At 53.6% G+C, this 13,589-nt stretch overlaps 1 protein-coding gene across 7 annotated transcripts in view; it reads left to right on the top strand.

Annotated features, from left to right (window-relative positions):
- The window catches only part of Prdm16 (PR/SET domain 16), a 319,454-nt gene that overhangs the window by 292,342 nt on the left and 13,523 nt on the right, over positions 1 to 13,589 (top strand). For 4 of the 7 annotated variants that reach the window (XM_029476237.1, XM_021159806.2, XM_029476235.1 and 1 more), the window contains exons 9-12: positions 2,446 to 3,862; positions 6,820 to 6,907; positions 9,273 to 9,442; positions 9,957 to 10,034. In XM_029476237.1, the coding sequence (XP_029332097.1) occupies positions 2,446 to 3,862; positions 6,820 to 6,907; positions 9,273 to 9,442; positions 9,957 to 10,034 (1,753 nt within the window). The remainder of the gene's footprint in view (positions 1 to 2,445; positions 3,863 to 6,819; positions 6,908 to 9,272; positions 9,443 to 9,956; positions 10,035 to 13,589) is intronic. The other 3 variants (XM_029476240.1, XM_029476238.1, XM_029476236.1) reach the window with 1 other exon arrangement.

Below are 13,589 nucleotides of genomic sequence, written 5' to 3'. Positions count from 1 at the left end.
ATACGTACCCGTGTGTGAGAGTGTGTGGTATGAGCTAGTGAGTTGACACTATTACCTGCCCCCAAATACACACAAGTGTGTGTTGGTGTGCGCACATGTGTAAGCATGCATACATGCCTATGCTTGTGCATACCTACACACATATCCCAGAGGTAAAGTGAGCTCCTGACCAGGGCCCCTTCCTGTTCTGGTAGGTTCACTGGGCTCTCTGCTCCTCAAACCCAGCATAATGCGGCAGCCAGGACTTTCTCCCCATTCCTGAAACAGCCACCTTCTTTGGATGGCTCTGAGCTGTCTGGCAGTCATTCTTAATGTCTAGCTAGGACCTACTCTTCCTGGGACCCGCCCAGGTGTCTCTGCAACCCACATACCACAGACCCCTCATCCTCAGTTTGAGTAATAGGTGGGAACCAAGGGTCCCTCTGTCCCAGAAGGCCCTTGAATGGGAGGCTTGCTTTCAGTGACGGTAGCAGGAGATGTCTAGGAATATAACAGAGGTCTCAGGGGTGTTGCTTGTCTGTTCTGTCTAAGTAACCTGAGCTTGGGATCTGCCTTGTGGTTCCCTGTGGACAACCAGGAGTAGGGGAAGGTTATTTATAGCCCACCTAAATGTGGTGCCTCTCCCAGAACAGTATCCCCAAAAGGGAAGATTTGATTAAATGAAGCGAAATTTGTCTCCTTTCAGCCAGAAAATGTCCTGCCATGATGACCAGGAGGGCAGGGCAGCTAGTATAAATAGATATTGTGATTAAAGTGTATGATAACCTCAGAAAAAAAGACAGCCCGGCTGAAGCCACGGATGGGGGTTTGCAGAGGGCAGGAGAGCAAGAGACAGGCTAAGATCACTGTTTCTACCATGCTACAGAAAGCAAGCTGTCCTGTGTGGAGTCACAGAGGGTGTGTGTATGTGTGTGTGTGTGTATTGTGGGGAGGGTGTATATGTGGGGGGGTAGGGGAGAGATGAGGATAGACAGAGTGTTTGTGTGTATGTGTGTATATGTGGGGGGTGTATATGTATGCGTGAGTGTGTCAGTGGGAAGAGAGATGAGGATAGACAGAGTGTGTGTGTGTGTGTGTGTGTGTGTGTGTGTGTGTGTATCTATGTATGTATGTGTATATGTGTGTGTGAGAGAGAGAGGGGGCAGGGGAGAGATAAGGATAGACAGTGTGTGTGTGTGTGTGTGTAAGTGTGAGTGTGTCAGTGGGAAGAGAGATGAGTAGACAGAGTGTAAGTGTATGAAAGAATGTGCAACATAAACACATATACCTCCTTTTCTTTGGGTGGAGAAGGAAAAAGGACGGGTAAGGGCTTTGCTGGCCTTCAGTTCCCAGGCTTCAGGAAGATGACTGTGGAGTCTTCTGAGCCTCTGGGCTAGGGTGAGATCTAGCTGGTGTTCCCCTGCCCTGTAAGATCACCTGGTGTCTGTCAGCCAGAGCAGACCCTGCTGGACGCCCCAGGATGGAAGCTCTTAGCTAGTAGGGCTTCCATGTTTGAGAGCATAGATACCTAGACCCTTCCCTGAAGGACATAGACGAGTCTCACCTATTGTTAGCCAGCCCCCAAACTGGTCAATCACAACCAGGAGCCCTCCTTCCCAGCCCAGGCCCTAACTCTAGGGTCCCCGAGGACTGCTGGGACATCCTGGTGGCATTTAGGACAGAAAGGCAGAAAGCAAGGACACTTTAGTCAAGGAAGCAGGACTGCTCACCTTGTAGAAATAGCTATCACTGAGGTCACTACTTTGAGGCAAGTCATGTAGACGTTCTGAGCTAGTTCTCTCCTAGCCACCAGTGAGACTGGTGCTGTGGACCCTCGCTCTGCCCTCACCCAGCCTGGACCACACAGACAGTCTCTGTCAGGGTCTTACTGCTCTGAACAGACACCGTGACCAAGTCAACTCTTATCAAGCACAACATGTAATTGGTTTTGGCTCACAGGTTCAGGGGTTCAGTCCATTATCATCAAGGTGGGAGTATGGCAGCATCCAGGCAGGCATGGTGCAGGCAGAACTGAGAGTTCTACATCTTCATTTGAAGGTCATTGGGAGAAGACTGGCTTCCAGGAAGCTAGGATGAGGGTCCTAAAGCCCACACCCACAGTGACACACCCTACTCCAACAAGGCCACACCTCCTAGTAGTGCCACTCCCTGAGCCAAGCATATTCAAACCATGACAGGCAGCCTCCCCAAGCTTGGTGTATCTGTTAGCCATATTCGAGAATGAGAATCAGCAACCAATAAGGATGTCGAGCTTCCCACCACAGAAGGCTGAGGCGCCATGGTTCACATGGTCAAGACCACAGGGAAAGGCATGGTTATTGCCAGTCCCATCTGGTCCCTGGGGGACAGCCTCGGGATGGAATACCTGGGCACCACCCCTACCTTCCTCTGTCTGCGGGGTTCCTGGTGATCTCACTCTGTGTTTGCCTCCTGTGGGTGCTGTAGGTGAGGTCTGCCACAAGTCCTACACGCAGTTCTCCAACCTGTGCCGGCACAAGCGGATGCACGCTGACTGCAGGACGCAGATCAAGTGCAAGGACTGTGGGCAGATGTTCAGCACTACCTCCTCCCTCAACAAGCATCGGAGATTCTGCGAGGGCAAGAACCATTACACGCCTGGCAGCATCTTCACCCCAGGCCTGCCCTTGACCCCCAGCCCCATGATGGATAAGACAAAACCCTCCCCGACCCTCAACCACGGGGGCCTAGGCTTCAGCGAGTACTTCCCCTCCAGACCTCATCCTGGGAGCCTGCCCTTCTCGGCTGCCCCTCCAGCCTTCCCCGCACTCACTCCGGGCTTCCCGGGCATCTTTCCTCCATCCCTGTACCCACGACCACCTCTGCTACCTCCCACGCCGCTGCTCAAGAGCCCCCTGAACCACGCGCAGGACGCCAAACTACCCAGCCCGCTGGGAAACCCAGCCCTGCCCCTCGTCTCCGCGGTCAGCAATAGCAGCCAGGGTGCCACAGCGGCCACCGGGCCAGAGGAGAAATTTGATGGCCGCTTGGAAGACGCGTATGCGGAGAAGGTCAAAAACAGGAGCCCTGACATGTCGGATGGCAGTGACTTTGAGGATATCAACACCACGACCGGGACAGACTTGGACACTACCACGGGCACGGGGTCAGACCTGGACAGCGACCTGGACAGTGACAGAGACAAAGGCAAGGACAAGGGGAAGCCAGCGGAGAGCAAACCTGAGTTTGGGGGTGCATCGGTGCCCCCTGGGGCCATGAACAGTGTGGCCGAGGTACCGGCCTTCTACTCACAGCATTCCTTCTTTCCACCACCTGAGGAACAGCTGCTGACGGCCTCAGGAGCTGCTGGCGACTCCATCAAGGCCATCGCATCCATCGCAGAGAAATACTTCGGTCCTGGCTTCATGAGCATGCAGGAGAAGAAGCTGGGCTCACTACCCTACCACTCTGTGTTCCCCTTCCAATTCCTGCCTAACTTTCCCCACTCCCTCTACCCCTTTACGGACCGAGCCCTCGCCCACAACTTGCTGGTCAAGGCTGAGCCAAAGTCACCCCGGGATGCCCTCAAGGTGGGCGGCCCCAGTGCGGAGTGCCCCTTCGATCTCACCACCAAACCAAAAGAGGCCAAACCCGCCCTGCTCGCACCCAAGGTCCCCCTTGTCCCCTCATCTGGCGAGGAACAGCCGCTGGACCTGAGCATCGGCAGCAGGGCCAGGGCAAGCCAGAACGGAGGCAGCCGTGAACCTCGGAAGAACCATGTCTACGGTGAACGGAAGCCGGGGGTCAGTGAGGGGCTGCCTAAGGTGTGCCCAGCACAGCTGCCCCAGCAGCCCTCCCTGCATTACGCTAAGCCTTCACCGTTCTTCATGGATCCCATCTACAGGTATTAACATGGCCCTCCCTTGCTCTCCACGGAGCACCAGGTGATATCTATGGAGCTAGGCAGGGACACTGCTTATCTTGCTTTCTCAATCTCCTAACTCAAGGCTCTTCTGTGTGCATTTGCTGGCATCAGGGAGACGCCTTGGCCTATGGGGATCCCATGCTCCTTCAGGTGGAGCCCCCGCTAGGAAGGCCACCTTTAGGACGTGTGTGGTTCCCTTGCACTGATTACAACTCAGGCATCTTCTAACCTATCTTGAGGTTCTCCGTTAGACCCCATCCAGAGCACCTCCCCCATCTTTTCTGGAGCAGGTCTCTGCCTCCCACCAAAGCCAGGGCACTCGACTCTGCCTTGAGCCCTTGTCAATCTCCCTGCAGCTCTGCCTTCCCGGAGACTGCCCTGTGGCCTCACCCGATCCTGGAGCCACACTGGGTGGGGGTGGGAGGGAGGTCTGGTAGCCCAGAGCAAATCAAAGGAGTTGCTGGTCCTGGTAGGGTGGAATTCTTGCCTCTCTGATACTGGTTCCAATGAAGGGCAAGTCTGAGTCTGCTCCCTGATGTATGGAAAGGTATTGAGCCTTCCAAAGAGGCAAGTGGGCTTAGAATGCAGGGATGGGTTCCATGTCTGGACAGCACTCCTGCAAGTATATGTCACCTGCTTTGCCATGTGAGGGAGTCCCCGGGAGTACGAAGCGGGTGGTCTAGCAGAGGGTTGTGTACTTGTCAAGCACAAAGTGCACCTGTGTGAGCATGTGTGGAGAGATGTTCAGGGAACAGGCCTGGGTGCCTGCTGTCTCCTTGGAGCTGGCCATGGTGTGAGGATGGGGCCGAGGGGATGATGGGCTCACAGTTCTTAAAAAGGTAAGCAGGTGAGGAGGAGATAAAATTGTGAGGAAATCCCAAGTAAGGCAAACTCCACAGTGCCACCCACAGGACACAGCCACCTCTGATCACAGGTACACACCCAGGGGACACAGCCACCTTCCCTCAGATACCCACCCAGGGGACATGGCTACCTCTCCACAGGTACCCACTCTGGCCCCAGGCTGTACATTCCCCACCCAGACCAAGCTTCTGGTTTCTATAGGATTCTGGCTTTGTAATCCCAGGAAACAAGAAAGATACCCATCAAGGTGTTTCTTTAAAACTGTGCCCCCAACAGTTTACATAAGGAAGTGTCAAGGCTCCAGAGAGGGAAAGAGAGGAGGGAGGCTGGTATTTCACTGAGACAGGAAGCAAGAGGTACCTGCTGCCCCTTGGGTTTGTACAGGACATAGGTAGTTAGAGACAAATAGTCTTCTGGTTAGATCCCATGACCGAGGGAACTTTGCCTAAGCCTCCTCTCAGCCTTTCCTTCTACCCACTGCCCATCCCTTCTACCAAATTCGTTAGACCCTCCTACATTTTCCTGTAAGCTGCAAGGAAATATGGTCAGTCCGGGAAAAGAGAGTCATGGCAACTGATCACAGGACCCCAGAGCCCCCTTTATGTGGTCTCTACTCATAATGTTGAGAGGCTAGGCTGAATGGCTGTCCTTAGGACCTAAGGTCTGTGGGCACTGGAGAGTTGGCTGGACACGCCTCTGCAGACAGTCCTCTGCAAAATGGGTCCAGTAAATGTTTCCAGGGTCCCCTGAGGTGATGGCAGGTGCAGCCTGACCTTAAGGAGGGCCCTGAGCTGCCACATACTGGGTTCAGACAGACTCATAGCTCAGCCTGCATCTGCTACCGTCACTGGGTCACTGGGGCCCTCCTCCTGCCACTTGGGTCCCTTTCTCTGCCACTGCCGGCATCCCTAGATAATTCAAAGGCTGAACTCCTGCCATGAGAGACCCCTCCCTGCAATGGGCTGGCCCTGGTTACCGGAGTGCAGCCCCAGGCTGGCAACTGTTGCCAATAGCCAAGTGTCTCAGTGTTCATTTCTATCCCATAGTCACCCCAGTTCTTTGCCTGATATTCTCACTGTCCCTGCATCAGGACTTGGGTCTCCCCTGGGAACCCAGGGCTGCTGTGACCCTCTGGCAGTCACATTGCCATGTCTGCTGCTGTCCCTCAGAAGGCAGGGAGGCAAAGGCTTCAACTGATAGAAGGAAGCAAAATGATTCAAAGCTGGGGCCCAGGTGGGGTACAGGTGAGCAACCTAGGAACGGCTTATTCTGTTCCTGTGTCCTCAGCAGCAAGAGGATAGGAACAACTTGTTCTGTTCGGGCATCCTTGGGAGCAAGAGGGTCAGCAGGTTTGAACAAAACACCTCATGGACTTCTACCAACCATGGGGGTGAAAGAAAGGACCCGGCTACCACCTGCACTGACCACAAAGATTTGTTTAGCAAGTTGTCGCCAACACTTGAGGAAGACTCTAGCATTGCAGTCTCTAGCAGCCATTGAAGGTTTTCAGGTACAACCTGACTGGCTGCTGTAGGGAGTCTCTGGTAACTTCCCCAGAACAGAAATCTGTCACCCACATCTGTCAGCAAAATAGGCAAAGTGTACCCTGCCAGTTTCTGGCAGGGTATTTGGGGTACAGGCAATAAGCCCTGGGGTGATGCAGAGTAACTTGTGGGTATGCTGGAGACCTTGAGGGAAGCACCTACCATACAGGTGTGCAAGCCAGCAAGCAGGATGCTGGTGCACACAGAGCCTTCAAAGAACATTCTAGACTCCAGCATAAAAACGTTCCAACAAACACAGGAGGTGGTAACTGTTTGAGGGGAGATGGGGTGTGTGGAAAAATCACTGATTAGATAAAGATGCAGTTGAGGAACTGAGGAGTCTGGGTAAGTGAGCAGCTGGGGCTTGCCCCACTGGCCTGGAGGCCCATTGAAGTTCAGGTAGGAGTTAGCTGGATAACTGCGTGGCCACCTCCATATATAATTGGTCTGATGGTCAATCCAGCACAGGTGTGGTACTGAGGAGCAAGTGGCTCGGTGGGGTATGTAACCCTCTGTGTTGCCGTCCAGCAGGGTAGAAAAGCGGAAGGTGGCGGACCCTGTGGGAGTCCTGAAAGAGAAGTACCTGCGGCCATCCCCACTTCTGTTCCACCCCCAGGTAACAACCACTATGGGCCTCTGAGATGGGAGTACTTAGAGACGCTGTGTGAACAGGCTCTGGGACTTAAGTTTCTGGTTCCCAAGAGGCAGAGGGGACTTTCTGAGATCCCACAGGTCATTTTGGACCTGGAACACATAGGGAAGGGTTGTTCTCATAAAGGAGCACTTGGGTCTGTCTAAAGGCCTCCTCCCAAAGGAGCCCCACAGTTGCAAGGACCCCAGGCCCTAAGAAGGGATGTATTACTGATACAGGTGCCAAGAGGAGCAGAGTTTTGGACACAAGGAAACAGATGCTGGGGCTAGTAATCCTGCAGTAGGCCATACCTTAGCGTTCTTCAGTGAAAGGACCAGAGCAGGTCTTCGTGAGAAGGGGTGGGGGGTGGGGGGGACTGAGCAGGAAGGAACCGTCCTAGGGACAGGAAGGGAAGGCAAGCAATCTACAAGTCAGGTATAGTGCCCTCTATCCTGCTAATGTCCCGGCCTGTGTCCCCAGGCCACATGCCTCCTGGGGAACCCACAGCCCAAGGCAAAGTCCTTCAAGTATCCCAGACCCCTGTCCTCACTGCATAAGGTCTGGCCCCCCTCCTGAGAGCTGCAGGTCACAGCCCTTAAGCCTCCCTCACCAACAGGGAATCTTCAGGCCAAAAAACCTGCATGGGGCATTGTTCTTCTCTGAGCTTCCCGCCTTGGGTAAGCCCCAGTCTGTGAAACCTGCACCCTGGCTGAGTTCACAGCTAAACTTAGAGCCTCCCATTGTTCCGCGGGGCCTCGGAGTTTGGTTAATAGCTTCCCCCAATTTTCCCAGGGCCGGCTGGAAAAAGCCGACCAGGCAGCCAGGCGTATCCGGTGTTTGTGTTTGTACTAGGAGCTCACGGGAATGTCTGATGGGGCAGAGCAGGCCAGGCAGGCAGGACCCACCCCACCCGGCCTGAGGAAGAGAGGCCTGTGGGGGGCCAGCTGCCCATTGTCCCTCCTGCCCACTGCTCCCATGGGCCTACCTCCTCTGCCTGCCCTTGTGTCCCAGACCAGGATGAAGAGGCAAAAAGGTGGTGACTTATGGTCACCAATTAAATGGTCTGAGGCTAGCTTGGCTGCCTGTGTCACTCAGATAGAAGAGCCTGGTAACCATGCAAAGAGGGTTTCCACAAAACAGGCATTAGTGCTATATCCATAAGCTATCATTAAGACTTATGGCCAAGAGCCTCAGTGTCACCCTGAGAACCCACCTTTCAGGTGTTGGAAAAGGCACTAGAGAGGCCAGGTAGCAGCCTAGAGAGCCAGGCAGTTCCATCTCCAGTGAGCACGGACACAGAAAGTGTATGTGGTATGTTCTGATGAGGGTCATGTGTCAGTCCTCTATTAACAAGGCAAAGCCTGTATCTCTGTTGCCTGCACAGAGCTGTCCAGTGGCCATGGGGAGGCCGCACCACGGTAGCTGGGCAAAGTCTCCACCCATTAACTGCTTTCTGTGGGCTTCTGTTACGGCTGTACTGCTGTTTCCCCAGACACCAAATGTCTCTGCCACTGTGTTATGAGGCTTCCAAGTAGCGGCAGTACAAAGCCCTCCCTTCCCTGTTGTCAGTGCCCAGCAAACAGTCCACAATGATGCGTTGGGCATCCCAACAAGGTGCCGAAGGGCTTCGTGGCTGGAGTCATGCAGAAGGATTACAGTCATGTGACATGCAGCCTTTGTTCAACCATGGGCAGCTGGGTCCCAGATTCTGACATCAGTGAACAAGTGCCTTGTGTCTGGCGCTAGCACTAAGCAATAAACACTCCCAGGAGGCAGCTGGCCATGGACGGGAGCCTGGATCGGGAGGTGATACCTTGTCTCCTCATTCATCCATGTCCCGCCGGTGTGTGCAGTGGGGTCTTCATCTAGGCCCAGTTTCTCCCAACACTCACGGCACTCTGAGAGGCTGAACCTTTTCCCTCTGTCTTCAGTGGTACCTGCCCCACCCCGTCTTCTTTTGCTTCTCTCACCTGCCCCCATCTCTGTGGTCTGCCAGACAAAACCTGCCTTCCGGGATAGACATTTAGCAGAGGTATGAAGAGAGCCTCCCATGGTTCCCTTGGCACAGCTTCAAGGTCCCAGTCACCAAAGCCTTAAGTCTCAATGGAGCCTGCATAGCCTGGGGTTTTAACCAAATTCTGCCTACCATACTCAAAAGACCACTCCAGATGACCCTGGATTATAGTCCCAATCCTAAGAAGGACAAGAGCAGAGTAAGCTGTGGCTCTAATTCCAATGGCCATCCAGGGGTTATTGATAATAATTAGACACCGGGACCCCGGGTGCACACTCTCTGAAGACAGACGGCAGTTATGCTGAGTCATCGATCTCTCCCTCTCCGTGCCCGCAGATGTCAGCCATAGAAACCATGACGGAGAAGCTGGAAAGCTTTGCAGCCATGAAGGCCGACTCAGGCAGCTCCCTGCAGCCCCTGCCTCACCACCCCTTCAACTTCCGCTCCCCACCCCCAACGCTCTCGGATCCCATCCTCAGGAAGGGGAAGGAGAGATACACGTGCAGGTGAAGCACCGAGGGTCCCTTGGGGGCTGGTGGGAAGGGGCCGCACACCAGAGTTGCAGTCCCGGTGAAGCGCAGGTTGAGCGGACAGGCGCCGCGTTTGCGCATGCGTGATCTGGGTAGGCTTCTAGAACTGTCCTCTATGCTGTGTTATCTAGGCCCAGCGTGCAGCTTAGTTAAGTTCAGAGGCCAGAGAACAGCTGCGCAGCCTGGGCACAGTATTAGGAAGGATGGTGAGCCTGGTGCTGCAGCCATTGCTTGCGGTTTTGGGAGTACATGCTCCCGGGCTCCCTAGCTGATCCTAGCCACTGTGGCTCCCAGGACTGAGGGCATGACGCTGGTCCCAACACTCTGTGCTTTGTGAGATGTCTGGGCTCAGGGCAGAGTAGCGATGCTAAGGATGCTGGCGAGACCCCAGTAGGAAGCCTCTGAGCTGAGCTCAGGATGAACAGAAATCTGGAAAGGGACCGTGTGGACTACCCTAAAACCTCTCCTTCCTCTCTTCCCTCTGCCTCAGGTACTGTGGCAAGATCTTCCCCAGGTCTGCAAATCTCACAAGACATCTGAGGACACACACGGGGGAACAGCCATACAGGTAGGAACAACGTCGTGTTGGTATCTGAGGGATTCCCCCTACTAGTTTGTGTGCGCCTGTAGTCCCATTCTTTCAAGGAAATGCCTATATTCAGATCCACCCACAGGGCTGGGGCCACCAGAAGGACAGTGGACAGAGGCCTGGCTCTGACACTTTCCACCTCCATCTCCTGGCCCACCACCCTCCATCTCTAATGTAAGGAGAAGGCAGGGACTATCCAGGAAATTGATGGATCTCCTTCCATACTCCCAAAAGAGGATGTGAGAGAGCCTGTCTCCTGTATCCAAAGTGTCAACCAGGGCAGGCATTCAAAATCAGGGAGGGGTGTGACTTGAAGCTAGAGTCTCCACAGGTCTCTGGGAGAACCTTAGCTAGCCAGCCCCCACCTAGTCCTATCTCTGTCATGGCCCATATCTATGATATTCCTACATCACTATCCACAGAACCATTAGCCACCCCCTCCCCACGTGTGAGCTCTTAACAAATATGGGGTATCCTTGATTCCCTAGGGGAGCCCTGAGTGGGGAGACTACGCATGTGTTACCAAAGTATCTTGGGACATGGACAACCTCCCAGGGGATCCCTGTGTCAAAAACGAGGGGCTATAGCTTAAACATGGCCTGAGATTCTTCAAGGGTTGGAACCGAAGGCCACTTCTGCCTACTCTTCTGACCCGGGTCCCTGTCCTCTTTGTCCTTGAGCCTTTGTTTTTGCTCAAGAAGGTCTGAGGAGGACGCCTTTTCTTGTCATGCTCTCCCCGTCAGGGAGTAGGCCTTTTAAAACCGAACTTGGGCAATTGTCACCCTGAGACAAACAGGGAAATGGCCACTTCTCTGCCAGGACCAGTTTAGCAACACATTCTGGGGTGTGTCTGGCTGGCTAGGGCTTTGGGAAAGAAAGAGTCTGGCTTGCTTTTAGACCGATGACATTAGACTCCTGTACCGTGCCCACACATAGCTTGTGCCACCAGGAAGTAGCCACGTGATGATAGAGCCCTGAGGACTCCTCTTGTGCCCCTCCCTGTGGCAGGGATCCCATGTGGGTGTGTACGTGGTGTGATCCCCAAGCCCCGCTGGGGTACACAGAGCATCCCTGGTGGCCACGGGCCCACATCTGTGCCGGTAAATGACCGCTCTTTCTAGTTCTGTGTCCCATGCTCCCCAGCCGTCCCTGACATGCAGCCCCCCTTGTCTGCTCTCTGAAAATAGTGACTTACAACTTAACAAAGGCAAGCAACAGAAAGATTTATTTGGTCTGGTCCTCGCCCAGAAACGAGCCCTGTGTTTTTTCTGTAATGAGAGCCGACTCCTGGACAGCGTGTCGCGCTAAGAGCCCCCAGAGGGTAGGGGCCGTGTTTATAGAAGAATTTAATTATCATTGATTTCTTTTGCTCCCTCCAATCTGAGAGTTTCGACTTTGGTAACAATAATTGCTTTGCAAGTTTGTGTTGCAAATCCTGGCTTTATCTGGCTCGAGGCAGGCCTTCGCCAAGGGGTTTAAAGCGTGCGGCGTGCCTCTTGATACTGCTAGGGACTTTGCTTAGTCTCTTTTTGATAACTGGAAAGAGTTTAAGTTGGAACTGGAGAATGTATAGCCCAACCTAGGAATCCATTGCACAGGGCTTGGCAAGGATGCTCGACTCCCACCTAGGTATGACACCCACCTTAGTGTCAATACGCATATGCATGGTCACTGTGTGTGCATGTCGGTATATGTACTCTGCAGAGGCTGGGGCCCTCCAAAAGGCAGATGAAGAGGGTTACCTTGAGTTATCAGGACGCTGTTGGAAATTTCTCCGTTTCTCGCATGTCCCTGTGTCCTGACCTCTGGGATGGCCTCTGCTTTTCCTACACATTCTAGACAGGGGACAGCCCTTTGCCCACAACTTATCCTGGCTTTGGCGTCTTCTCCTGGAGTTGAAGAAAACATACCTAAAGACACTCTTACGTCCTAAAACGCCAGCGTGCAGGTTTTACAGAACTTAGATGGCAGAGGTAGAAAGACCTGACCAACTGAGGCTGGAGAAGACTGTCTTGCAAACGTGAGACCTGCACTCACATCCCAGTACCCACAGAAGAGCTGAGCAAGGCTGTGTGGCCCTTTAGTTCCAGTGCTACGTGGGCCGAAACAGGAGGGTCCCTGGAACTTTCTGGCTAGCCAGTCTAGCCAGACCCAACGAGAGACCCTGAAAAACAAAGTGGGGGGGGGGGAAGCAATAATGGACGACACTCTACACATAACACAGGAATGCACACACATGCACATGCACATATGCATGCATGCACACACCCTACACATTTACATTTTTAATTAATATTTTTAAATAGAAAAATTAAGAATTGAGAACAAAAGGACTGAACCCCCAGTATACCTCCTTCCAACTTTGATACAGAGACTTTCTTGGCTGCCGGGTGTAGCCTGTGTCATACTTGGATGCCGGCCTTCCAGGACCAACCTGGAGCTCCTGATCAGGCCCGTGACTCCTGCTTTGTGGACGCACACCTCCCATCTCCTCCCCAGCTCCTGTTCCGTGTCTTATATTAAGAAAGCCGACTTGGTGTCCAGCGGGGGCTACAAGTGGCTCCTGCAAGACTCCTCCTTATTTGTTTTTATTCTTAGAACATTTTTAATTCTCTTCTTTCCTTATCTGTTCTCACTTTTAAAATGATGTAGCAGTGGTGGCTGGCTGTAGCCTTCCTATGTCTTAAGAAAGATGCTACTCAGCCCAGAAATCAGGATGAGAGGTCTGGTTTCACCCTCTCCTGCCCTGTGCATCCCTCACGTCTCTGGAACGGCCACAGCATGGTCACAGCAAGGTCCTCCCAAAGCTGTCTGTCGGGCTGCCTGTGCCCTCTCCTCTCTGCGAGCACAATGGCGTGTTGCTTTATGCGGCACAGCTGTAAATTTCCCTAGCCGCCTGTCAGCTTATTCACAGTGCAGAGCCCAGCTGCTGAACGAACTCTGCTCCCTCACAGCCCTGGGGCTCTGTGCTCCCCTAAATTTCAAGTGGACGTCTCTGCCTGGGCCATTTATTTAGATTAGAACAAGGAGAGGCTACATTCAGCACCCTGCAAGCAGAGCTCTGCGCAGGCCTCTGCCGCTCCAACCTCCCTCCCCATCCCAGCATTCCCATGCTTAGGGGGTCTATGCCAGTGCTGCTGCATAGGAAGAGGGGCTGTCAGAGGTCTCTGCATTTCCTGAGGAACCAAAACAAAAGAAAAAAAAAGAGCTATATGTACATGCTTCCGAGGGACAGGCAGGCCAGACCAGGGCTGCCTAGGTGACCGGTGGCATCTGCAGGGGACTCGTGCTGTTGAGGGAACTCCTAGTCCCATGAGCAGCTTAGCCTTGGCTTTACTCCGCAGATACAAATCAAGGTTTCTTTTCCTGAGCAATCACCCCCCACCCACCCAAAAAAAAGCAGGAAGAGCTGGGCCTGGCCCTGTCAAGGTGTCGCTATGTTTTAGGGTGTGTGGGGAGAGCAGGTGAGAGGTGAAATTCCTTCTGAAATGTTGCATCCACAGGGGGTTGCAGAGCAAGCAGGACCAAGACCTG

The sequence above is a fragment of the Mus caroli genome, chromosome 4 (assembly GCF_900094665.2).
Source record: "Mus caroli chromosome 4, CAROLI_EIJ_v1.1, whole genome shotgun sequence".
Classification (NCBI taxonomy): Eukaryota; Metazoa; Chordata; class Mammalia; order Rodentia; family Muridae; genus Mus; species Mus caroli.
This window is presented reverse-complemented; position numbering and strand designations above follow the sequence as displayed.